This window comes from Bombus pyrosoma, linkage group LG3, assembly GCF_014825855.1.
Source record: "Bombus pyrosoma isolate SC7728 linkage group LG3, ASM1482585v1, whole genome shotgun sequence".
In the NCBI taxonomy this organism is placed as follows: Eukaryota; Metazoa; Arthropoda; class Insecta; order Hymenoptera; family Apidae; genus Bombus; species Bombus pyrosoma.
Genome location: NC_057772.1, coordinates 4,470,704 through 4,496,040, shown reverse-complemented (window position 1 = coordinate 4,496,040; position 25,337 = coordinate 4,470,704). Strand labels below are relative to the sequence as shown.

At 40.9% G+C, this 25,337-nt stretch overlaps 3 protein-coding genes across 5 annotated transcripts in view; all 3 read left to right on the top strand.

The window, feature by feature from the left end:
• The first annotated feature begins 24 nt into the window (after positions 1-24).
• Positions 25-1,284, top strand: LOC122566148. 2 transcript variants are annotated; one of them, XM_043722982.1, is made up of 3 exons: positions 25-241; positions 337-835; positions 1,190-1,284. In XM_043722982.1, the coding sequence occupies exon 2, from the start codon at positions 338-340 to the stop codon at positions 827-829; it is 492 nt and encodes a 163-aa protein (XP_043578917.1). In that variant the 5' UTR covers positions 25-241; position 337; the 3' UTR covers positions 830-835; positions 1,190-1,284. The 2 variants fall into 2 exon arrangements, with proteins under 2 accessions (XP_043578917.1, XP_043578916.1); XM_043722981.1 differs by lacking the exon at positions 1,190-1,284 and having other exon boundaries at positions 337-974.
• Positions 969-3,045, top strand: LOC122566053 (dynein axonemal intermediate chain 4). Its single transcript, XM_043722763.1, has 3 exons — positions 969-975; positions 1,156-1,583; positions 1,666-3,045. The coding sequence occupies exons 1-3, from the start codon at positions 969-971 to the stop codon at positions 3,043-3,045; spliced, it is 1,815 nt and encodes a 604-aa protein (XP_043578698.1).
• Positions 3,046-3,240: 195 nt separating this feature from the next.
• LOC122566138 overlaps positions 3,241-25,337 on the top strand; it is an 83,187-nt gene continuing 61,090 nt past the window's right edge. The window contains exons 1-2 of one of the 2 annotated variants that reach the window (XM_043722960.1): positions 3,241-4,160; positions 5,714-6,162. The gene's annotated coding sequence lies outside the window, so the exon portion shown is untranslated. Of the gene's footprint in view, positions 4,161-4,261; positions 4,956-5,713; positions 6,163-25,337 lie in introns of those variants that run through there. The other variant, XM_043722961.1, reaches the window with a different exon arrangement.

Genomic DNA, 25,337 nt, shown 5'->3' with positions numbered 1-25,337 from the left:
TGTCTAAAATTGATTCCTATTATCACCATGGAATTGAAAACGACTGTACGGTTCAATACGTTCTCCATTGTAACATGACGAAATGGTCTAATAACAAAGTAAAAGCATTCAACATGAAAAGTAAAAGGCGTAATTAATGAGACTGGTTCTCAGCATGATATAATAGCAAAATATACATGGTTTAATTTTCAATACTTCGTAGTTATTCTATTTGCTTGTGGATAATCGACTACAGTTACAGGTATCAACGAAATGAAACGTTCTACCGAGTTTTAGTAAATGTATATACAGACGTGTGATAGAAGGTATAACAACATGAAAACAATTATTTGTTAGAATGAAAGTAAACGAAGTAGGATCTCCACAAATTACCTCGAGGGATCAAAGCAGCAGATTCGAAAGCCCAATTTCGTCGAAGTTTAAGCTCAACGCAGCAGGAAAGACGCGTAGGATCGCGGGCAAAAACCTAACCTCAGTTATTTTACAACAACGTCAGGCACTCCGCGTGATAGAGGATGACGTTGATGTCACTCCAAAATTACTGAGCCATCCAACCTACAGTTCGCTTGACGAGAAACAGATAACTGCATTCGAAACAATCGGATTATCCCAGACCGGCAGTGTCGGTACACTGTCCATTCTTTCCGGTTTAAGCATCGCAGTAAAAGAAAGTTCCTCTACGATCATCAGATCCTCCTCAGTTCCTTCCGGTTCGATGACAACGGATGATATTCTGTTTGAAAGTTTATTATCCACTCAAACAGATGATTTTGATGATGATGGTGATGATGATGATAAAGTTCCCCCTCAATTTTATCTACCTAGGTAATTTTGGGTACGAGTATTATAATTAGATATTATAAAATTTTATATACATAGTTTAAAAAGGTGTTTTAGAAACATTAAATAGCTAATTTATAATTTATAAAATAAGGTATTCTAAGAATTTTAAGGCTGTTATTAGGATTATGATACGTATTGACTCTTTGGGGACGTATCTATTATTTAAAGATGTTAATAAAAATATGCATGAACATGTACATATATGACTTTTATTTGTATAAATAAATTATACACATATTAGATCCACAAAGAATTAATATTAACGTTTTATTATAATATGACATTTTATTATAATTTCACATTAATGAATAGAAATTACATCTTCGACATTTTTTGGCCTATTCAGCGAAGATCCAAATATTCTCTTAATTCGACCCGATACCGTGACGCTCACTTTGAGGGAAACGGAGACGTTCTTCATTTTCGATATACAGCCTCGAACTGCTGACTTGCTTACGCCAGATGGTATAGCGGTTAAAGAACAGAACGAGAATTACGAATATAAAACGATAGGACCTGGTTCGAATAGGAAATTAATAGATACCGAAACTCAAACTATGCAAGTGCTTACGAAATCTCGAGGAACACACCTCAGCAGAAGGAGACGTAAAAATCAAGGCATGTTCGTGAATAATTGGGTGATGTACGACGCTTATGGTGCCCCTAAATTGATGATTGAAAGAAATGGTTTGCTCGTCGTGCATGGAAAGGAATCTTTGCAAGAAATGTTGCAATCAAAGGTTTGAATAGTTTTTAGTATCATAAAAGGCTTATTTTCTTTACAGACATACCAAAGAGTTAAGTATAATTTTCTTTTTGTAGGCTTTGAAAGCTAAACTACCAAAATCAAAAATTTACGAGAAGAAGACCTCCGAACAAGAGCAGATATATATATTCCAACATATCAATTTCCGGAATGCCGTACGAGTAATGGAGCGTATAATATCGAACAACATTTTCATTCACGCTCAAAAGCGTTTCACCGGCCTGATTAAACAGGATCCATGTAGCCTTGATTTGGAGTTCACGTACAGTCCAGACCTCCTCTGGATTCACGATTCTGAAGAAACTTCGGGAAGACCAGTATCTTCATTCCGCTGGAATTACGTTAACAGAAGCATCCTAGCCGTAGGATATGGGGCACGAGTTAATTCAGAAATTAAAAATGGCTTGGTGTTACTCTGGTCTGCGAAGAACCCTGGTGTACCGGCTCGTTATTACAGTTTTGATAGTCCGGTGTCAGACCTCGATTGGAGTCGGGAACGGCCGAACTTACTTGCTATCGGCTACTACAACGGCGAAATCAAGGTGATCGACGTAAGCAATCCAGATCTCAATGTCGTACGACGAAGCGAGAAAGCTACATTTTCGACTTCTCCGCACTGGCAAGTTCAGTGGTGGCCAGGTGACGAGCAATACGAATACCAAGAACAAATTTATACGTGCAATCAGGACGGTTGCGTGTTTTGCTATCGATACGTCGAAGATTTCACTTCGTCGATGATTATGAAGGTTTACAGGATAGAGGGAACGTTGCCGGGTGTCACTAGGACTGTTCAGTGTAACATTTATGATATATCAATCAGTCGAAGCCCTGGGGTATTGACACTACGGAAGCATCCTACTTTGAGTACCATTTATTTCGTGGGTACGGACGAAGGTTGTATCTACAAATGCTCCACGAATTATTTATATCAACATATAGACAGTTTTCTAGCGCACGATGGACCAATTTACTCGATGATGTTCTCTCCGTTCTGTTCAAAAATCTTCCTAACCTGTGGCGCCGACTGGTGCATTCGAATCTGGGCAGAAGGATTGACAGATCCACTGATTACTATGTCCACAACTATGGCATGCGTTCGATACGCAGCTTGGTCTCCCGTCCATTCCACGATCATAGTAAGCATCGTCAATAACGAGATCTGTATATGGGATATCAGACGAAAGATATACAAACCTGCGTCGGTGACAACGTCACCCAACACCAACAGATTTATTATGGTTGATTTTACGGCAAATGGTAACCAACTTGTGGCGGCGGATGTGGAAGGTGTTGTATATGTGTATAATCTTGAGGGAATGCCATTTCCGCCGTACAGTCAGGAACAGGTGCTGGTAGAGTCGATCGAGAAGGCTTTAATCACGAAACCGATACTCCTGAAGAATCTAAAGAAGCTCGGACCGCCATTTTCTCGATAAGAAAGTGAAATCGAATTAAGCTATTTTAAGCTAATCTTATAATCTTACTCCTTTATCAGTGTCATATGAATCTTTTAGAAACCAAACTGACTGGAACCATTTCTTATCGATTTCTCAATTTTACATATTACATAGGTACAAGATTAAACTTCAATTCTTAAACGACATATGATTTGCTTCCGTAAATTTATTTATTGAGACAAAGATGGTATATACAATATAGATTCGAAGGTAAATTTAAGAAAATAGTGTTTGCAGCATCGTCACGTTTCTTTGCTTTTCAATTAATGCAGTTGATCAATGTGGCTTCTGAACGGTTCGTATATCTAGATTGTCACGTGACATCGTCTCGTAAAACGAGGATTCGGATTACCACAGTCTGATTTTCAATAACCTGTCGCGATACCACAATCCTTTGCTTATCCCATGGACCTTGACTGTTAGCCAGATCGTTGCAGGGGACATATATGACATTTTAAACTTCTTTATCGACCGTGCAGCCGGAGGCAAAATCCAGCACGTGGGGACCCCTTTCGGTCCCCCGAAGCGAAGCGTGCCCGAGGGGCCTTGCGTGATTCGCGCAAAGCACGGAAAGCAAAGCGACCATTTCGATTCAGGATGGAACTGCGGTGTGCCGGGGCCTACTCTGAGGCCTGGTAGGTAGGCAAGTCGGCACGGATGGCTGGCTGGCTTGCTTGGAGGAGTTGCAGGAGAGTGCCATGGTAGAGGGGCTTCCCTGGCTGCTGCCGCTTGCGGGCACGAACCGCGCTACCGCCGTCAGCAGGCAGTCTTATTACGCCCGCACTCAACTACGCGAACTAAGTACTCTTCTTAGGCCGGCCACACATCGAATAACAATCGCGTGGTCTAGCTTACGCGTGAATACGGTTCATACATCAAACGGTGTTCGTTCTCCACTGAAAATCTCGGATCTTTTCTATATCTCTTGGCGTACAACATTTTTTGTATGTTCGATCCAGCGGTTCGGTTCCAGCGACGACTCTCATTTTCGAATCGACGAAAACAATTTTAAAATCAGTTAGCGAATCGAGTCGGGAGGCGGCGAGAAACCCTCGAGTTCGATTAATCGGCGAGGACCTGCTGCCCGGTCAGAGGTAACTTTAGAACGTTTCTTTATTCGATTCGTTGTATCGATAAAACGTGTTTCTGCATGGAGGTATTCACCGAGTATTCTTTTTTTTCATCCTTCCTTCTCGAAAGTGTAATTTTGGCATTTTATCGATACGCGTGTATGCTATACTCTTGGTATAGTGTAATTCGATTGACATTCATAAAGTTGCAATCTTTATTGAAATATATATACATATGTAATGGATAAAAGCATATAAATTTATTAATACAAAAAATTTACTTGAATTTTAATAAAAAAAATGAAATTTAATAAAATTCATGTTATGAATATAGAGCGCAGTTTAGAAATTTGTATGTTCCATCGGATAGAGTGACATTGTCTCCCCTCCGCGCCAAATTGACGAATCAAAATTCGACAGGCACGCTTGACCTGGAATGCCAGTTTTGCGCGCAACGTACGAAGGAACGTGTGTGTCGTGAGTTTCGTGTGTAAATAGAAGAGGACAGACGCGTCCTATGCGCCGCCGTGGCTGTGGCGTCGATTAGTTTCATTTTCTTGGTAGTAGAAGCACGTCGCTGTTAACATTGACGGTCATTACGTTGTTTGTCGCGCGCCAAGAATTCGCGTCCGCGCATACCGAACTGTCACGATTACCGCGTGTCACGAATTCATCTTATATTTTGATCGTCCAGAATGTCGTCTTATTTAAGTTCGCAAAACCTACGTAGATAATCAACTGTGCTATGTCGTGAAAGGTGGCTCGGTAATTCGAGGAAGATGAAAACATTGAATCGTGATAGATTCGACAAAAACAATGGTTAGTTTCAAGCCTCCGTGCAAACACATGCTTAACGATCACTTTCGCTGTATATCAAAATCGACTTTAACCCTTCAATTAGATCGTAATATAATATAGGGTACTTTGTTAATTTCTATCTTTATCAATACAAAGTAACAAATTTCAAAATTTATCTCAAAATAAATCTATAATATTCTTCCTTTACTTTTCTTTAGAAATTATACATTTATTTACACGATATCAATATTTTGTTAGTATTCACATTGAGGCGCTAATATTGACCACTTTTGAATAATAATTTACCAACCAATAATATCAGTAAACGAGTTACAGGTTATAGAGTTTTCCCTTACAACTTCATAATTATTTGTTATGACAATAAAATAATTTGTAAAAATTTGTATGTGAAAAAATTTCAGTTTTCTTAATTACCTAATTTGTTATTCTTGTTCAAGGATATTTATTGATATTGACAATTTGTAACTTGATACTTATACAATTTCACTAATAACCTTACAATTGATCGAATTGTCTAAGAGGGTCCTAGCATAGTACGTCAGATTTCTGAATGAATGAATATCAGAAAAATATCACTAATAACTAATATCTATCTTTTCCATTATTACTACTTATATTATAGGATAAATAAAAAGTGGCACTCGTTGATACCTACGGAAATTGGAAGGTTAAACGTCACTGGTTGTCGATTAAAATTAATCGATATCATTAATCGATATCATGGTTCTGATTCGTTGTCAACTATACATATGTGACAGGTCGCCGCGGCGAATCGAACGTGCATTATTTTGCTACTCTCGATCGTTGACGTACACGGAGATGTGGTGGTCAGTGTGAAGACTGCTTAATAGCGAGGAACATGTGCAACCACGGAATAGTGGCGAAGCTGATGTTGCCGGGGCACGAGCTACACTGTGACCACTCTGTTCTCGACGAACCCTGACCGATTCCACCAGTTCGTTTCACCAGCTGACTGGGACTGAAAACACGCTGCGGTGAACGCGTACGTTTGAATATTCGTACGGTCGAATTCGTGAGACGCGCGCGTTCGGAGAAATCGGTAAAAGTGTCGCCTTGAGTTAACGCGTATGGTGTATAGACCGAGTTTCTTTAAGAAGAAGCGGTGTGTTCACAAAATTATACGTTTTCACGTACATTCGGTACGCTATGAACATCAACGTTCCTGGATGTAACGGGTGGTTCGCAAGTAAGTGTCCAAATATTTTTTTATGTTATGCTTGTAATCTTTCGCCGCCATTTTTTCTCGACTAACAGCAGCGCCTTTTTTGAATGAATTAAGTGTACATATACATATATCTGTAATCGGTGGATTTTCCTCTGAGGTAATATACGAATCGATTATATATAAATGTGATCGCTTTTCAAACGAAAACTCGTAGTTCGTTCATCATATTTGATTAGCCTTTTCGAATATTTCAACGACGGGTTCGACGAAAAGCAAACATTAGCGTTCGAGGCAGAGGGTGATGTAACTGGACACACGCAACTTGTCGCGACATGAGCCATATATGTACAGCAATTTACGTTCGATGCATTGTTTTAATAATAAAACAAGCAACGTAATTTCATTTATCCGAATCGATGTTTTCTCTCTTAAAATCATTCTTTCTACTAGTCGTAAAGGTAACACATCTAATATGTTAGAGTCAAATAACAATAATGTGCTTAATCGAGATTTAAAAATCGCGCCATATTGCTGCGCACATCAAAGGTTAGCATTGTACTTCGATCGCGGTTGTCTCAAGCGTTTAATTAAAATTTTTCTCCCCTGCTAACGAGTTTTTATCACTTTAATATACGAAACTTATCTCCCCTACGTTCGCGATCGTCTAATTTAATTAAGATTTCCGCTTATACGTTTTAAGGAACATTAACGAGATAGGAAAATGTAAGAAAAACCTATCGTGGTTCACAAAAATATTTAAGCGTTTATTACAGAAAACTTTTATGTAGTAGTTAGGCAGTATGACCACGATAGTCGTGTTTCACTATATTACTACTGAAATTTCAAAATGTATATGTGTATACATACAAATTTTCTACAATAAGTGTTGAAATACCTTCATAAGGCATTGTGAGCTACCTCGATATATGAAAATGTGGCACGTTCTTCGTCGTAAAATGTTTTCGTGCGCCTAATTTTGATCGCGGATCAGTCTCGACTAGAGCTTCGCAGATCGATCGTAATGTATATAATATACTTATTTTCTGTTGCTCACGTATCACCATCGTTTCCTACCCTCGTAAACATTTATCTGTAATGGGCCCCCGCCTATTGGACTAATCGTGACCATGCATCACGTTCCTCTATCTTCATCTAATTCTTCATCGCTCGATGCAACGGTGCAACCTGTATGCCGCGTAACCGCATTCTTTCTTGGCCGTTTCTGGATACCCTGGCCACGTGGATTTTCAGGCATATCACTCTTTTTCCCTCTCCGCCCTGCCTGGATACAAATTTCAGCAGCGGAGGGGATCCATGTCTGGGGAAAGTTCTGGAGACTTTGGGTCACGCCATGTTGGTCATTTGGTCGAGTGTCGCTTGGTCGGGTGGATAAAGAGCGTGTTCTCAAAATCGATTTTCAGAGACAAACGGTTAATTTATGCGATTGGAAAGTGGGGGTTTTGCGAAAGATCATTTTTAATATTTTTTCCTCTCTTTTGCTTTTGAAACAAACGAGATACAGTAGAATTTGTTGGAATTTTCCAATAAATACAACGGGTAGATATGCATATATCTATAACCGACAATGTATATAGATAAATTAGAGGGAAGATGAGTTAATCCGTCACTGGGATTGCAGATCTCTTGTATATTTACTTTTTCATTTCAACAGAAATTAATTTGTCTTTACTATCGTTTAATTCCGTGGTCACAAGATTCATAGGAACGTACTACATAAATTCAAGTATTTTTATTTTGAAGTTCAGTATGCTATATAGAAACCGTCAAGATAAATAATTGGTTATAGCGAACAGAATTTCTCGCGATACTCGGCATCGATATATATTGAACGATGATAACGATTACTAACGATCTTCTTCTCGGGTTCACGGAATGGGAACTCCACGGAATTATTCATGAATATAATTCATTTCGTTATCGGATTTATCGTCTGCGGAGTGGGGAATTTCTTTCTTTTTTTATCTGACTGAAAGTGTGAAGAAACTCTTTTCGCCGGGCTTATTTAGCCGTTCCAGGTATCGGCGTCGACTACATGACACCGAACAGATGAAGAAAAACAAGATCTGAAGAAAATGCGTGGGTTTCGTTATCAACGTTGGTAATTTATGCACGCGCGACTAGTAGATTCCTGTTCTTAACGGAGTAATGTACCGAGTCATATATCATCTCCTGTACGCGATCGGAACTGAATAATCAATTAATAAGCAGAATAAATGATTGCTCCATCAGGAAACGGACGTACATAAATCTTGCTTGTCGCGTTCGAGATTATTGTTCTTAAAAATTAAAATTCCATCTTCTAAAAAATTCTACCTCTTACTCTTTTGATAGAATGCCTCGCGTCGTGTTGCCCATTCCCTTTTCCTTATTTCGTATGTTTCGCGTGTTATAGAAGGAAAATTAGTTTCTATCATTTAGAGCAATTACAACGATAGAAGATAATTATAGGTGTAAACGGATTACAACATCGTGAAACAAGAAGAAAAAATAAGAAGAATTGGCCCGCTTACGTTATATTAACTTTCTTTAGGCAAACACGTGCTTTCACAATCTGTACACAAATCGAATTATTTATATCCAATCATAGAGAAAAATTGTACATTTATTATAGGCAATTATAAGGAAAGGTCTTCTTCCATAGCTTAAAAAAAGTCCAGTATTGAAAGAATTAAACAATCGAGCAATTTTCGTTAATACTTAACCCAGTATTAAATGAAGTCCACTGCTAGTTTTCATAGAATAATGTTTTATTTGTGATACAAAATTTAATGTATTTTTACAAGACGTAAAAACGTTATGGCAATGTATAGGATTATCTGTTTATAAAACTTAATTGATCGCGAAGCTAAAGGAACGATAGATCAAAAAGTAATAAGATATTCAACATTTCGAAAATTTGTTCTTCGGTGAGAATCCTTCTGGCGGTTTTCTAGCGTAGGAGTGTAGGAGTGTAGGAGAGTTGTGGCTAATACAAAATCCATTTAATTTCCGTCAAGTGCTCGGAGCGACAGGTTACTGTTCACAGCTGGTGAAACTAACGAGCAAAAGTCGAACTGGATCGAAGGCCGCGATCATTTACATACAATTTGACGCGCAGCGTGGAACCCGCGATGGAATAAAAGGGAACAGGGTACAAGTTGAACAGAAAATAACCCACGGACGTAATATAGAAGCGATAATGCGCAGTCACGTTGTGAACTAAAGACGCGCCAGCTGAACCGTTGATCTGCTCGCGTGGGTGTAACGAGAGGTATAATGCGCGGAAAATTACCGTCAGGCTCTAGACCCCCGTCGAAATCACCACCTTGAGATACATACCGTCGATCCATTAAGTGTAGCTTCGCGAAAAAATCGCATTCTATATTATTGCCGGATGTTCTTGAAAATCTTTCAGCTAGTCGGATCTTATCGGAAGTAATGATAGACATTGTATTGTGTTATACACCGTATCGGAAAGATTGGTTAAACAATTGCTGGAGAATGATTTCTTTATCGGCATAAACACTTTGTATTTAATTTTTGAGTTATCCGCAGAAAGGTCGTACTGAACAAGCGGTAAAAAAATTCGCTTGCTGTAATTTTATACATTTTATATAGATACATGAAATTGATTTGTCGCGCACCGATCAAATTTTAAAGAAACTGGAATCGTTAGAATCCTCAGGAATAGAAGTTGTAAAGCGTTTCCGTAAATAAAAATACGCCAGTTATATCGAACTATATTAGTTTAGAATCTCTTGTATAGAAAATAAAAGTTAGAAAGAAGGACAATTTGGTCAGTTGTTATTTATACCTGCATTAATTTCGAAGTAATAATAAAATCGGTAAATCGGTCGATTTTTTTTTTGGCCAGAGATGTAAATATTTTGGAAATTTTCTCTTTATCTTACTCTTCGTACAATTGACATCCAAAAAACTCTTTGAAACACCTTGTATACTAAAGAACGCTATCACCGAACGAATTAGATAAAGTCTTTTAGTCCAGGTTGCAGATCTGGCGAACATGAAGATTCAACGGCGAACAAGAAAATGTAAGATAGGGTGTTTTTTTCGGCAGGTCGAGTTACACGGGTTGATATTGAAATCTGGCGTGTAACGGAGCGCGAAGTTGAGGGGAAGTCTGGTAAACACGGCCGATAATAAAGGAACTTGTTTAAATCCAGCGTGTACCGTAATAGACGAGATTAAGGCATGGAAAAAGAAGAAAAGGAAGGCGGTGCACGCGTTACGTGAAAGCCGCAACGTCGGCTTATATCGTATAAATAAGACGATAACGCCGCGTTTCTCGCCACTACGTGCTAAAGATGTGCTAGATCGACGACCCGCGGACAACCCGTGGGCGTTCGAACGACCCCGATATCGCCGCCAACTTTTACCCTATTATCCTCAACAGATATTGAGGCGTGTCTGCCTTAATCATTAAACAATCACTAAAGAAAGGCCAATTTTTTGCCGATTAGAGAAACTTGATAATTATCGTCAATCTCTGCTATATTTTTGGATTATTTCAACTTTTCGTCAATGCATAACACTCTCGTGTAACCATTGTCTCAAATAGCATAGTATCAAAAATGTTGTACTTTGAAATATTAATTTCCACCTTAGGCTTTATTTATTAAATATATATTAGCGTCTTACGAGTCGACCAACAGTTGGCATTAATTTCTGCGCACGTAATAAAACGTGTATAAAACGACTGTCGGTTGGATGTATTCGAGCGACGTAGGTGGCACGTTGGGAGCAATAACACGAGAAAACGCGAGAAGAGCTTTAGGAGAGGCAAGAAGTCGGCCAGCGCAAGAAAGGAGTCGTACGATAACGCTGCATACATCTCCGCGTCGTGTCAGGACGAGATGAACCGTGCGATTAAAGATAAATGAACACGCGGGCCTTGCCACTTATTCGATCTCTCTATACCACCGTTTAACCGTGCAATTTCTAATCCTGTAAAATAATCGACTTAAACATTTGTTCAACATTTCAGAAACATTTAACGAATTACACGTAAAAATGACATATAACAGAGAAAGGAGGGAAATTAATGTCAGATTAGAAGATATAATTAAACAAATAATAGAAAATGCATGTAGTTGCGCACACGCGGGATCATTGATCACTTTCAAGTGACCTTTTCCACGAACGAGTACAATCATCGATTTCTCGTTAGATCCCCGTAAGATTAACCAAAGGTACGAATACTTTAAATAGCAGAGCCGAGGCTAAGAAAGTTCACGATTCATGCGATAATTACAGAACGTGTTACCCTGCGTTTGCAAGATCGTAGATCGTTGATTCATAATAAAAAAAAAAAAGAAAAGAAAGACAATTTTCCCATGTACAGATTGTAAATCGATCCTGCAATAAATATTAAATCAACGAATAAATAAAAGGAAAAAAGGAGGAAACGAGAAGAAATACAGAAGAGGTATACGTGCTGGCAGCACGTAGAACAGAATTGATCGCGAGCTGGTTGCACACCGGAACAGGGAGTAAGACATTTTTAAGAGGCCAGTCAGCAGAGGCACTGCTTTACATACCCCTAAATTCCGGCGGTGCGTGTACGTACAAGCGAACATTTACGCGGAACAAGGTGCACGAGAAGTGAGATATTGTTTAAAAGTCGGCTGCCGAGTGTAGGTGGATGGTCGCCAGATAAAAGCAGTAAGTCATCAGCTGGGTCAGGATTTATGGGCGAGGTATTACCGGTGTTCACAGATCCAACGATACCGGCCACGAACTTTCACCGTATGGTTAGAGGACTCGCGAGTCGACAGTCGAGTTCAAAGTTCACGATACGACGACGACGACGACTACGAGGGGCAGGCAAGAGAACAGAATCTCTCTTACAGACGGAGACGTAGGCCTTGTGCTTGTCTCCTTGAAGTAAAACGAAATTCCCTTAACCGCAATGGACTAGAGATGATATCTGATTTTTCATCGCGACACCGAATAAGACGTTGTTAATGTAATAGACGGCCGTTTCGTTCGGCTTAGCGACGGGAATCTGGGACGTAGCGTAGCAGGATTCCGAGGATCAGATTGGAAACCCGTTTTAAGGATTCAGAAGTCGAGTCGTGACCGAGACATTAGCAAAATTACTTGGCTCTACCCGGGTTCGATTCCGGCTGCTGCCGCTATCTAGATAGCATTTCCGAGGGAAACCGAGGGGCTATCTTGCCTCTTAATTTCCAGTGTCCGCCACGTGTTATTTAATGTTACGGGACCGCTGATCCGGAGCTGAGAAGTGACGAATGGAAACACCGGATAATCGCGTCTCTCGCGCCTCGATGATATCAAGCGTAGGACGACCACGCGGTGGAAATTATGATAATTCCACGAACGTTACGTCTCTTGGCGCTTTCTGCGTTACGAAAACTCTACTCGTTAAAACCCTTTGAGAAGTTTGTGGTCTTGAAATCATAGATTTAGAGTTGGACTCGAAACGAACGAGGACGTAAGGGAGTTGAACGCGAAACAAACGAGGACGTAAGGGAGTTGGACGAAGTTCCGTGACTGGGGTATTAGGGAGATCGTTGAGGCTCACGCGCAAGGAGTTTAAAAGGGAGTCTAATCCCCGATGTAGAACGACTCGGGCAGGTCTACACGTTCTGGCTTCCCGTCCCTGCTATCTCAACTGGCGTGCGTCCTGTCTGCGTACTCGGCATTATTTCTTTGCTCGAGTCTCGCACCTTCTTATCGTGCTTCGTCGACTACTGGACTTTGAATCTGTAATACCAGACAGCGGAGGGAAGAAAGGGAAGAAGAAGACGGAAAGATCCAGTTGCAAATTTATTACAAACGAACTGTGCGCCACGTCAAGACTGTCTAGAACATTTTTAAAACGATGGAAGAAATGTCTGATTCGAGATGTTCGGGAAAATTAAATCTCCCGGGGATGCTAATAAACGCGAATCAGCGGGATTCGAACGATCTACCGGGTGATCGTCCACGATTTTAAAATTCTTCGAAGACTAAAATCAAAGGGAATCGTATATTAGATCGATTAGAGAGCTTTTTGTTTGTTTTTGTTCTTTGAAAAGAAAAGAAACGATGGTTTCAACATACTGATTAATCTTCAACGTGATGTAAATTGTTACTTGTAATTATCTTCCATCTATCTGCCATACTAACTGAAATCTCTATTAGCTGGTCTTCAACACAATATTCATTGTTACTTAGGATCGTCTTCCGTCTATATGGCAATTCATTTATTTCGTCATCTAATAGAAAATTCTATTGTCGGTCTTCGACACAATGTACATTGTTACTATGGTCTTCCATTTATGTGGCAATTCATTTATTTCGTAGTTGTTGAACTTTTCATTTTTCTTATTAAAATATTCCTGCAGTGCCTGTGTAATCCGACTCTCAGTATCAACCACTCTTCCCGTTAGAAAGTTTTATGAAGATCAAGAAAAGATCAAGAAAAATCTTTTGTCTCACCCATTCCCTGTTTCCTGCTTTATTACGCAACAATTTCGTAATCAAATAGCGTTTCGTTTCTCCGATAATATTACACCACGTTTCTATATCTTGTATCTTGTCAATAAAAATATAGATTTTAATTACCGTAAAAATATATTCTAAAAAATTTTCTAATGGAATATATAAGCATATTGTATCGGCAGAACGTTCCAATCAACCCAATAACCTGATACGTATTTTATTTTGCGCATTAATATCAACGGCGGCAAATCGAAAATTTATTTATCATAAATAGTTTCACAGCACCGAACCAGTCTGTAAGTAGATCTAGTTCACTCGGTAACACATATACAAGATCTGATCTGAAAGGCATAAAATTCCATTGATACAGAGTTACGGTTCAAGTTGAAGGATACTGGAGGATGTAAACGCTAAATCGAACACAGCTTAGACGTTTTGTTTCGGATGGAACGGTTCAGCAATTAGTATTCAGTTTGCTCGGGACACCCAGTGTAAGCGAGTATATATAAGATACCGGCTTCTCCAAGTAAACTTGTTTATCAAGTTATACACGCGGCACCGCGGCTGGCGAACCGGAGAATCTCGCGGACGACCGGTGTAGGATGAGAGAAAGGCGATTCTATGATGCGTGTTTCTTATTCCTTTTCGCGTGCGATGGCGACTATGATTTCGAATTCGAGTCGCAGAACTTCATCGACGATGGAGGACGAGGATATATGGGAATATAAATCGATCGTGGTTAGTAAGCGATAAAGCTGATACGATTTAGAAATGGCAGCTACCCGGTATAGGTCAGCCATTTACTTTAATGCCATCGATTTTCGGGCATTTACAGTTAGTAGGTTTTTTTGGCGACCGGCTTTCACCTTGACGTTCCCCATGGTCCGCCCGTTCTCTGAGTCACTCACGAAATTCTTGTCAGAGGTTCAATTTACGTTACGAGCTCTTACCGAGAAGTTATCAACATAATCATAAGATAAACGTCCCTCATAAAATTAAAAAACTCGCACTCCGCGCGCGGCCTCCCGCCGCATCTCTCTTTTTGCCCCGGTTCCACGCTACCTTTCAAATCCCTGAACCCCATCGGCTCGCCGTTGAAACACCAACTATATATATGAAAATCAAGCTTACCGAGGAAGATAAAACGACCAAGAGGATAATCGACGTTGCTCGATCGCGGATGAAAACCATGAAAGACCACGCGCGATTTACGCTATGACGGTCCGTCGTCGTATACTTGTGACGAAGTGGAGAAGAAAATCGAACGAATTGGTAGCGACACGCCGCGTTAACGTCCAGTTGACCCGCGTCTACCTTCGAACATCGTCGTTATAGCGTATAGAACCGAAGGACATCGGAGGTTACATCGAAATCACCCAAGGAATACTCTTCGGTGGTGGTTCTCTCTGCTCTTCGCGCCATCCACCGAGTTTCTTACTTTCATCCGGCTGGCGCGTGGAAAAAAAGTCGGTTCGAAGCGTGGAGAAGCAGAAGAAGAAGGGCGAGAGACGGGAAAAGAGTTGTAGAGAAGAGAGGCGGAGAGGAGAGGCGAGCAGAGGGCTACTAAAAGTCGACCGGTTGGGGAAATAAGAAGAAGAGGAGCCGAACCAGAGACGAGGCACACAAGGAGAAGAAGAACTCTCTCGCGAGGATCTCGAGTACCGACCGGGACGACCTTACGGAGTAGGACGACCGCGACAACGACAGAGACAAAGAGTCGAATGTTAATGAGGGAGATCGACCGGAGCTAAGGCCCCGGAGAACGAACCTACGAGGAATCATCCGCGGGGATCCGCTTCGTTTCGTCGCGCGCTCTTGCACCGCGGTCAGACCGTCGTTGCCAGATCTTGACTGGCGCCTTCTTCTCTTCTTTCGTATCGTTCATTTCAGAACGCGATCCCATTGCCTGACTCATGCGTGGCTTCTTGATTTTTGTTGCTAGCCTTGGTATCTTCGCCACGAGAAACGCTTCGGCTCTGCTCTCTGTTCGTAGAGGAAGAGGTGGTCGATGTTACGTAGGACGTAGGAGATCGTCGGTGTGTCTGTCTTGAAACGAAGGAATATTTATACCCTCGTTCGTATGTAATAAGGGCACTTACGGAAAATGTACAACTATAATTACAATTAAAATAAAAATAAAAAAGATAACAAATACAATTAATAGATAAGTATAATATAAAAGTGAATAGCGCGATGACTAATAATTGATAAAAGCAACGATTGAAAAAGCTAATGGACGTAGAGAAGAAATCTAATATCGTTACGTATAAAGATGAAATATTTGCTATAATCGAACGTACGAATTTTCTTTACAGTCGACAATTTTAAATCGGATAATAATTCTTAGCGATTTCAATAATTTCTTAATAGTCGTTCAAGTGCCATAATTACCTGTGTAAATTAATTATCAAGGAGTAATCGTTTATTTACGCTTAATATACAAACTAAAGGCATCAAATTATTTATACGATGACATAACGAGATTTATACGACGCTATTCGCTGGAGGAATCGATCATAAACGACCAATTGATTTTCCACTTCCACGCGGCGCGTCGCTTGGCTTAAGTAGAATAAGACAACAAGAGTTAGACATCCGAGAACGTGCAGCATCTCGGTTTTTCAGTGTGCTTCCGAGTTCTCTCTCACAGTGGCCGGTGTGTATTGTCCGTGAAACTTGAACGTAGCCGAGGCAACGTTTTGTGTTCTTGCTTCGTGGTTGGTCCGCGTTTAGCACGTGTACTCCGTAGCGGAGAGTCCGTGGAGTTCGGTGGACAGAGAAAAGGAGGAAGGTGAGTGGAAGCAACAACGTCGTGGTTAGACGAAGCAGGGTGGACGAAGGGTGAGGTGATGGGGGTCGTGAATGCCGGCAGCATTCGTGATGACGTGAGCGTGACTCGCTTCCTCTTTCTCTCTTTCTGCTTTCTTTTTCCAAACGAGAAAGCCTAAACGTACGCAACCTCCGGTCCATTGACACGTCCTGTCCCTTCCTTCCTTAGGGATCACACGTGATTCAGTTTCAATGCACCTCATTTTTTTATTCGTTAATTTCTAAATGTTTCGCAACAACGAATTCATAAAAGCAATTTATCGAGTTAGCTTTTCTGTTCTTTAAAGATAAAATCGTGATAACTTGAATATCGTTCGTCTCTAACGAAAATTCGTCAAGCTCCAGTTCACCAAAGTGAACTTTGCCCAAACTTGGAGGAACAAAAATTCTCAATCGTCAAACTAACAATAGTCAGTTGATCAGCAGCCGAAATAAGGAGAATTTTCGAGATCGTGGTACCAGCGAATCAGTCTTTCGCAGCGATGCTTTTTCGCATGCAAATGCAGAGGCTGGTTGCGGGGGAGGAGAGAGAGAGAGAGAGAGAGTACTCTTCCCTTTCTTGAGCGCGCGAATCCGGTTCTTTGTTACGCGGACGAGGGCAGAGCTCTCTTCCTCGGTTTGATTGACTCGGTGTCCTCTGGCTGGTGGTCCTAATGAGATGCGACGCTCGAACTTGAAAATCCTGCCGACAATTAGCGAGATTGTTCTCCCCACTCTCCGTCAGAGGAGCGGACGTTCGGCCAACGCGTTCTTCGATCGCCCTGTACTCGGCTTAATACCATATGCACACACGTGCCACGCGACCGTGCATTGACTCCGAAACGGCCTCTGATTCTAGAATATAATGCCTCCCCTTTCGTCCCACCATTCTGCGGACGTGCTTCGAGGATGGCCACGTATCGCGGACAGAGAAACGCCCGATAGAATCTTCATCGTTGCTCGAGTCTTCGAACTTTCCACTCCAATATTTATTTCCCTCGTCTGTTCTACGAAGTAACCGTGGTTAGGACAGTTCTTCGAAGAAAACCTGACGGCCAAAAAGAATTACAAGTGCGTAGGGACTTTTGTCAGGCCACTTCCGGGAAGGTGAAAGGGGTGAAAGAGTGACACGAAAGTAATATTATAGTTTTGTGTATTAAAAGTAATTCACGATGGGATACAAGGCAAATTAAACCAGGATCGAAGACCGTCACTTAAGAAATATTCTCAGATGCTTTTTTCTCCTTAGTTTTGTTTTCTCGATGTACACCGCTGACAGTATGTAATAGGACACCCACAGATATTTAGTATGAATCAAATACTTCTCACTAAGAAATATTGAACGTAACGGATGCCCTAATATTTATGGCTGGCGGCGTACGTACATTGAGATTCACGTCGTCAGATAATCCACGGATCCGAGAAAATATCTACGAAAGAATTTACAACCCACTGAAAGTATAGTAAAACCAACGAGCCAATTGCCTGGATAAAACTCCTCTTACGGGCTTCTGACTTTTCTTTTTTCCATTCGTCGTTCGACTCTCCTCGTGCTCGTCCGATCAATTTATCCGCGTCGAGCTCGCTAAGCGATTTCAAGAGACGCTGCAACGTTTCCGCTCGTTAATCAGCGATTTATGCAAAGAATATCGAGCCGCGAGTCGCGAATAAAAAACAGCCGAATAAATTATCGAATTTCGTAAAAGGTAATAAGAAACTAAGCACTTTGTCCGCTGCTGAACGTCGGTTAACAACTTTCGGCTTGCCATTTCTTTTACCGAAATAACTTTGTCGCAACGAATTATTGTTTCCTGGATAGAATCTCGCATTCCAATTAATACCCTTGAATTATACTTCTGAGTACTAAAGATAGAAACATATCTAATATATTGTTCGTCTTATAAGCGTCGTAGCAACGGTCGTTCACCTCGCTGTTCTTTTAAATCTATAATATATTATAGCTTCGTACATAAAACACCGAACAAAGTAAAATTTGTTTGAATTTTCCAATAAATGTAATCGTGTCCTATGATGGATGGTACTTACGATCGACGATATGTATATACCTGTTGAGGCGTTCTAGAATCAACTCTGCAGGCTGGTCGATTACAAGATCACGCGTATCGAGAAACGAAGGCGAAGCCACCGGCATCAATCTCGAAGATTCCACCGGTTGATTATAGTACAGACGAGTTTTCTCTTTGGCTAAACTTCCTGTCGCCATCTCTGTCGGTGGTAAGCCAGGCATACATATTTTTATGGAAATGTCATGATCGTAGATTGGCGTACCGTACGTAAATGCCGTGCTTTTTCATGCATATATTTTACTGGAGAGTTGCTCGCGTGGCTTTAGCCTGATGTGGGCCATCCCTAAGTGATCCGACCTGTATAATCACTGGCGAATTAACGTCCTGAAAAATCAAGGCCATCGTTGACACAACGACTCGCGCCACGCTTTCTGGGTGTCCTCGATCGAAAAGATCGAACAGGCCTAATCCATTCAAGGGATCGGAATCGTTTGAGCGAAGCCGGATGTGTCGTCCATCATCGCGCACATGCGATTAGCCTTAATAGCGATTATTAAAGGCACATTCGCACATTAGAAAGCTGGTTACCCCGGTGAGCATCGATTATGACACTGTGGTAATAAAAGACAATAGCGAAGAATAGGCTATTTTCGACGCCGCTGGAATTCCTGTAAATCATATAGCCAGTGATCTCAAGGTCTTTTTTACCAGTTTAATTACAGATTTCTTGCTTGATGAAAAAGGTCTACGAGGTAGCTGTAGAAAATTTCTTTATTAACGAAATCTATGTAATTACAGTATCTGCTGTATGATAATCTTCTTCGATTAATAATATAATATTTTATTGTGCGAGAAGGAAGTAAAAGGAAATATGACAAATAAATTTAGTCACGTTATCAGAGATACCAAAATGAGAATCCAAATCGCCTACCACGGTCCGAGGTCTACAAATTGGCATTCAGATAGTCTGCTTGAGGTCAGGGGCCATGATAGTTCTCACGCTAGTCTCGTAATTCAGGGATGATACCATGAAGAAATTTTTTTAACTGCAATACAGTCTCATATAAATTTTACGATATTGTAGTATGGTCTCGTATAAATTCTACAAAAGGGGTAACTCGTGGTACATATTTCCGGTCTCTTAAAATATTAGTTTTCATGGCATAAATGGCGTCCATCGCTTATTCCATGTCTTGTCTAAGATCAGTATACGTTGATAGGTACCAGGATTGATGTTTAATTGGTGTCGTAAATCTGAATTCTTGATGATCGTAGGTATAGGTTGAGATACGTTTTGTTGCAAAAAGTTATTGGCATACAACGTTGATATTCTGTTGTCGTAACTTATGAAATATTATATAAATGTTAATAGCTACGGCATCCCTATCAAGTGTCTACTATGTAATTATACTTGCGTAAATCATTATAATCTACACATATGCGATTAACAGAAGTTTTGTTTTTGCGGCTAGCTCAAAATTGGTCGTTAACGATCTTCTTAGATCGTTAACGCCTTCGATGTTCACTTACAACGCAAGGTGTTCTCTCCATATTTCTATATCTATAGAAACCCAAAGGGATTTGTCCGATTTAACTCTCGTCCTTCTTATAATATCCAAACGATCCGCGGTTCGATATTTGCTTGAAATAAATGACTTCTTAAACAGACTTGTCTAATAGCGAACGTGGAAGCGACCGAAGGTAAGCACGCTTCTCCGATATTGGCCGGGGTTAATTACGGCGCGGATATGTTCTCTGCTATCTTAATAATAACCCTTAAGTACACGCGGAGCGGGGCCCGCAACGAACATCACACAGCTACGTAATCGCACATGGATATGTTGTACATGGTGCGGATCGAAGGAATCGTAACGATTTCCTGTAATACTCGGCACTGATGAGATAACGATATACCGTTGGTTAGTGATAAGCCAAGACCAGACTTGATTACCGCTCTTCCACTTTTCTACCAATATCTTTTCTACAATACCAACGCGTAATCATACGTTTCTACTCGTCCTCGATATACAGTACTCTGCAAAAGTTAATAATATCACAACGGCAACTAAACATACTTCGAAGGAACGTTTCTACGTTTATTGCCCTTCAACGTGGTGATAAGGGGATTGCATAGTAGGACTAAGGATTAACAGTAAATAGACGTATAAGAGAAGGTGTTTTGAAGGATAAAATGTATACAGCGCGGTAGAAAAGTCTTGGATTATTTATGTTGCTGCTTTAACTATACAACACGTATATATACTTTTCGTGGGAAAATTTCTGTGCCTTCTTACGTGGAGATAAATTTTAAAATTACTTTTGCACGACGCTGTACACGTACTTTCTGGTCACGTTTTCTCCTGACAGGAAACATTTTCCAAACAGACTGAAATTAGAATTTTCTAACGGTACGGTATCGATACTTATCGTTGTACATACGTACTCTCCCATCGCACGCGTATTCGCGTATAACAAACGAGCACGGATAAGACCCTCGTTTTTGTTGTTCCTTTCTTTCTCCTCTTTCTCCGTTTATTTTCCTTGTCGGACGATAATGATGATTTCCGCGGAGTAATTGCGATATAATCGCTAGGTGACGTCAAACGGACAAGGGAAACTCGCAGTTAAACTCCTCGCTATTAGGTACGTCGCGTCGTTCCATTGATTGCTCGCGAGTACAATGTTACACGCGTCCTACTAGCGATCGGCGTCTGCACGCAACCAACCGGCAGGATTAATAGTCACCGATTCCGATTTTTCGCGCTACGCGTTACGCAAATAATCAGTGTGTAACGTTTTATGGCGGTTCGAAGGAGGTTGGTGGTTCACGCGTTGAACATCGCCATTACAAAGCTGCCATTAAGCGCGATGACAAGCGACTGCTTGAGTTCCTCGGCCGAGGCGAATGAAAGGCCTAATGCTGGCATGACCAGGCAGAAATATCGAAAGGAGGGGGCCATTTCATTTTTTAACGACCCCAGCCGTTTAATAAGACGCTCATCCCCTCCTTCTCTCCGAGGGGGATGCTTGAAAATTTCGCCATAACTAAAAGCCAATTAACGACAAAGAAGAAAAAAGAAAGAGAGAAAGAAAGAAGGGAGAGAGGAACCAGGAACAGACAATGTTGCAATCTGTTCACCTGTACACTCATCGTCGACGTCGACGTTAATCTGTAATAACGATCTTCCGATCGGTTGGCTGATGCGGTGATTGATGGCCACGCTGATCGACACTGTCGACAATGCTTCCATCCGACTTAGGTGTTGAGTAATGAATGCAGCGATACTCTCTCCTCGTACACACGTACACCGTAACACCGTTCATAATCAGGTGAAAAGGAAACTGTTGCGATAATCGCGGGATTACGATGAATCAGAGTGTTTCGGCTTTTGATGAATTTCCTTTTGATGAATTGTAGAGACCTGTTGATAGAGAACTCGTAACCTTTCTATAGTCTAGCAACAGCGAGACTTGATTAAATCATCAAATGCAGCGGCTACTATATTCAACATCGCGGGCGTTTCGCCCGTAAAAGCAACGCTTTTGCAACCGTACCAAGAATTTTCGGTTCAAACTTTTGCATCTCGTGTCATAAATGTAAGATAGTTTAAAAAAGCAATTATTTTCTAAATAGTTTCTTACACCACGAACAGGTTAACCAGGTAGCTTGCAAGCATAACAAATTATTTCAAACTTCAAACACAGAAATTCGTTCTGTAAAACAGAAGACAAGCAAAAGTTAACCGTAAGACGAGGTTTTACCGGACAACCGTTAGACAGACTCATTAAAGATTATCAGTCTCTTCGAAGAAGAAGAGGAAGAAGAAGCTAGTCCGTGCAACATGTACCTCGTTAATCCTTTCACCTAAAACGAGAACCACGTACAAGAGCCTACCTCTTTCAACGAAAGAAAGCACAGATGGTTTGTTAATACTACTAGTCCACTCTGGATCGATTAAGAAACGCAGACGAAAGAACAATAGAAGGAACGTGAAGTGTACAGAGATAGCAGATGCAATTAGAGCAGGCTCGCGCGATTTATAATCCTTGGAGACCACTTAGGTTATAACGCAGCGTTCGTGTCTCAGGGCGAAGGACCCGGTCATATAATACCGGTACTTAGATCCCGTCCACGCGTCGCATCGCGCAATGAAAACTCGGTGGAATAAAAGCCGTACAATGGCAAGGATACGCAACGTCCGGTGGACCATGGCCCTGAGCTCGGTGGGTTATTATACCGGCGTGCTGCTACGGCTGGCTGAAAAAGCCTCTTGAATGTAATCAGCCGCATTCATCCTGCCACTCACTTCTTGCCAGCTTAGAGGGGGCCTTCGGTGAGTGCGTTCCGTGTTTACAAGGTGTACTGACCCGCCGCAATATCGCTATTGCCCGGTGGATTCAATGGATGGAACGCGCGAACGATACTCCACTGCCTGGCCTTCGTCAAGGGCGTTAATGAGCTAGATGGAATTGTTCTACAGAATGGTCAGAGATACCTATGGGAAATGGAGAAAGTGTTATATAATGGATTAAAAGGTATTATATCCTTCGACAGTCACGATTATGGCGATCATTTGTGGAGGTATCGTTGGAAGCAAATTGTTACTATACGATGAGCTGTGTGTAGATTATTGATACTATTCAAGTATGGTGTTTGGAGGGAAGAACATTTCTTCTATGATCAAAATCGAATGGGATACTGAGAATACATCCGACTATTAACTATTACTAGAATATTCTGTGGGTAGGTGAAGTTGTCTGTCATAAAAGTTGTCATACGAAATATTAGGTAGTCGGAAAAGTGTCTTTCTTTCGCAAACGTGTTTTTTTACAACAGCGCATCTTCGTGCAAACGTGAAACCAAGTCTGTGAAATGTCGCGGTGTTTATCTCAACAGAACAAAATGGATCGTACGTAGTTCGACAAAATAATATAAAACAAAAAACGTTGTGCGTCTATTATTTCCTCATAAGACGAAAGAAGCTTTTCGGACAACCTAATACTATACGCATATTTCGTAAAAAAATTAGTCCACAATATGAATAAATATCTTAAACGTATACTAAGTGATAAGGATGGACGCACTGGATAGGATCTAGATTCATCGATAAAATAGATAATTCACTGTTTAAATACTTTTGTGATTAGTCTGAAATTCTATTAATATAATGGTGAAATTTGAATATGTTTCGTGTAAGGTATAATATGTTCATAAAAGTGTATCTCCAAGTGTTGGAATATTTTCGACAACCTGTACATTATAACGTGACGCAGCCCGCTTCTTTTTTGCTCACTAGCTTCCTCCAGCTGCGAATTATTTAACTTTTTAAACAATTATAAGAAAAAAATCCAACAGCCTCTAGTCGCTCGACTTCTCATGTGGCGTGTTAGACTCCCGAGTAGCCAGGCAACCTGGAGCACTAACTCACACCGCGGTTACGTGGCTGGATTTACGAGCATGCGAACGTATTCACGCGACGCGAAAACGTGGCTACGCAAGGCTCGGGACACGCGTTATTTAGTTTAACGATCAACCTTTATGTTCAACGTGATACCGTACAAGTATAAATTGCGACCGTGCCCTGTGTCGCAGATTGCGGCCTGCCCTTTTCCTCTATCGCCACCGAGCTTTATGCTCCGACGATATTTTCTCTCTTAGCAAAGGCGAGTAGCGTGATCCTGTAGCAATTTCGCTGTAGAAGTTAATAGAATGGAAGTATCGCTCTTTCAAAAATGTTAATTTAAACCTTTCGTTATACGATAAACAATTTTCTATTAGAACATAAAGTTAAATATCATAGTGCGTTATATCGCGACATTTTAATATACCGTATGTATGCTGTAGTCCCTAGAACGAAACATAAAATTTGCGTGGCGGTCAACGTGTTAATGGGCTACGCTTCAACTTTCACGGTATATCATCGTATTTCCACGATGGCGAGTAAATTTCGACGACCGTCCAGGATCTCCAATAAAATAACTTTGATCTCGAGTTGTCTGATAAACGAACTATCCGTCATGATTCCCAGTTTGGAAGAAAAATTTGACAACGCCGGGCCGTTAGGTGGTTATTAATGAAGGGACGCGATAGTTGGAAGCTGGAGATGCTGGTGGAAATTTATTCGATGTCCTCGATGTGCACGATAACGATATCTCCGTGTTGTCGGACGTAGGCTGGCTTATTCGTGTTTGATTAGAAATATCTCAATGGCTTGTACCAGGGAGGATTACAGATCATCGTACTCGCATCAAAGTTAAGTGCCTGTCAAGGGGAACTATAGACGCGGAAGAGAAGGTGGTCTCAACGTGGACGACTAGGCGCTGCGTGCTCTTAAGCGACTAATGGTGATTTATAGGGAGACAGCGACAGCTTGTTTGTTTGTTTCCCACCCCGTACGACTCGTGAACTTTGCAACATCACAATTAAACGATCTCGTACGACGCATCGTAATCGCAATATTCATTTCTTAATCGTCTAATATTTCCTTGTTAGAAACGTCTATTCCTCAAACATTCTGGTAGTTGTCGAAAGGATTTGTCTGTTCCGACTTGTATATTCTTAGAAAATCTTGAGTGAAGTTTCTTCTTCGTTGGGTATAACGAAGTACGAGTACTTACCTGATACATTTATTTATTTTATATACGTGTCTAATATCATAAGCTTAGTTCGCGAATTTAATTTTAAAAGCTGGTAAAGATAGCGAGACAGTCGGTCAGAGAATTAAAATTCCAATCACCTGGACACATCATAATAATATAATACATACGTATTACTAACAGTCGATCGGATGCTTTCTGCGTGTTCTCCAAGGACGAGCCGAAGAAAAGGTAGCACCCGCGAGCGAGCTATTATTAGCCTTTCTTTAAAACGTGTATAGATCATCGTGTTACGCG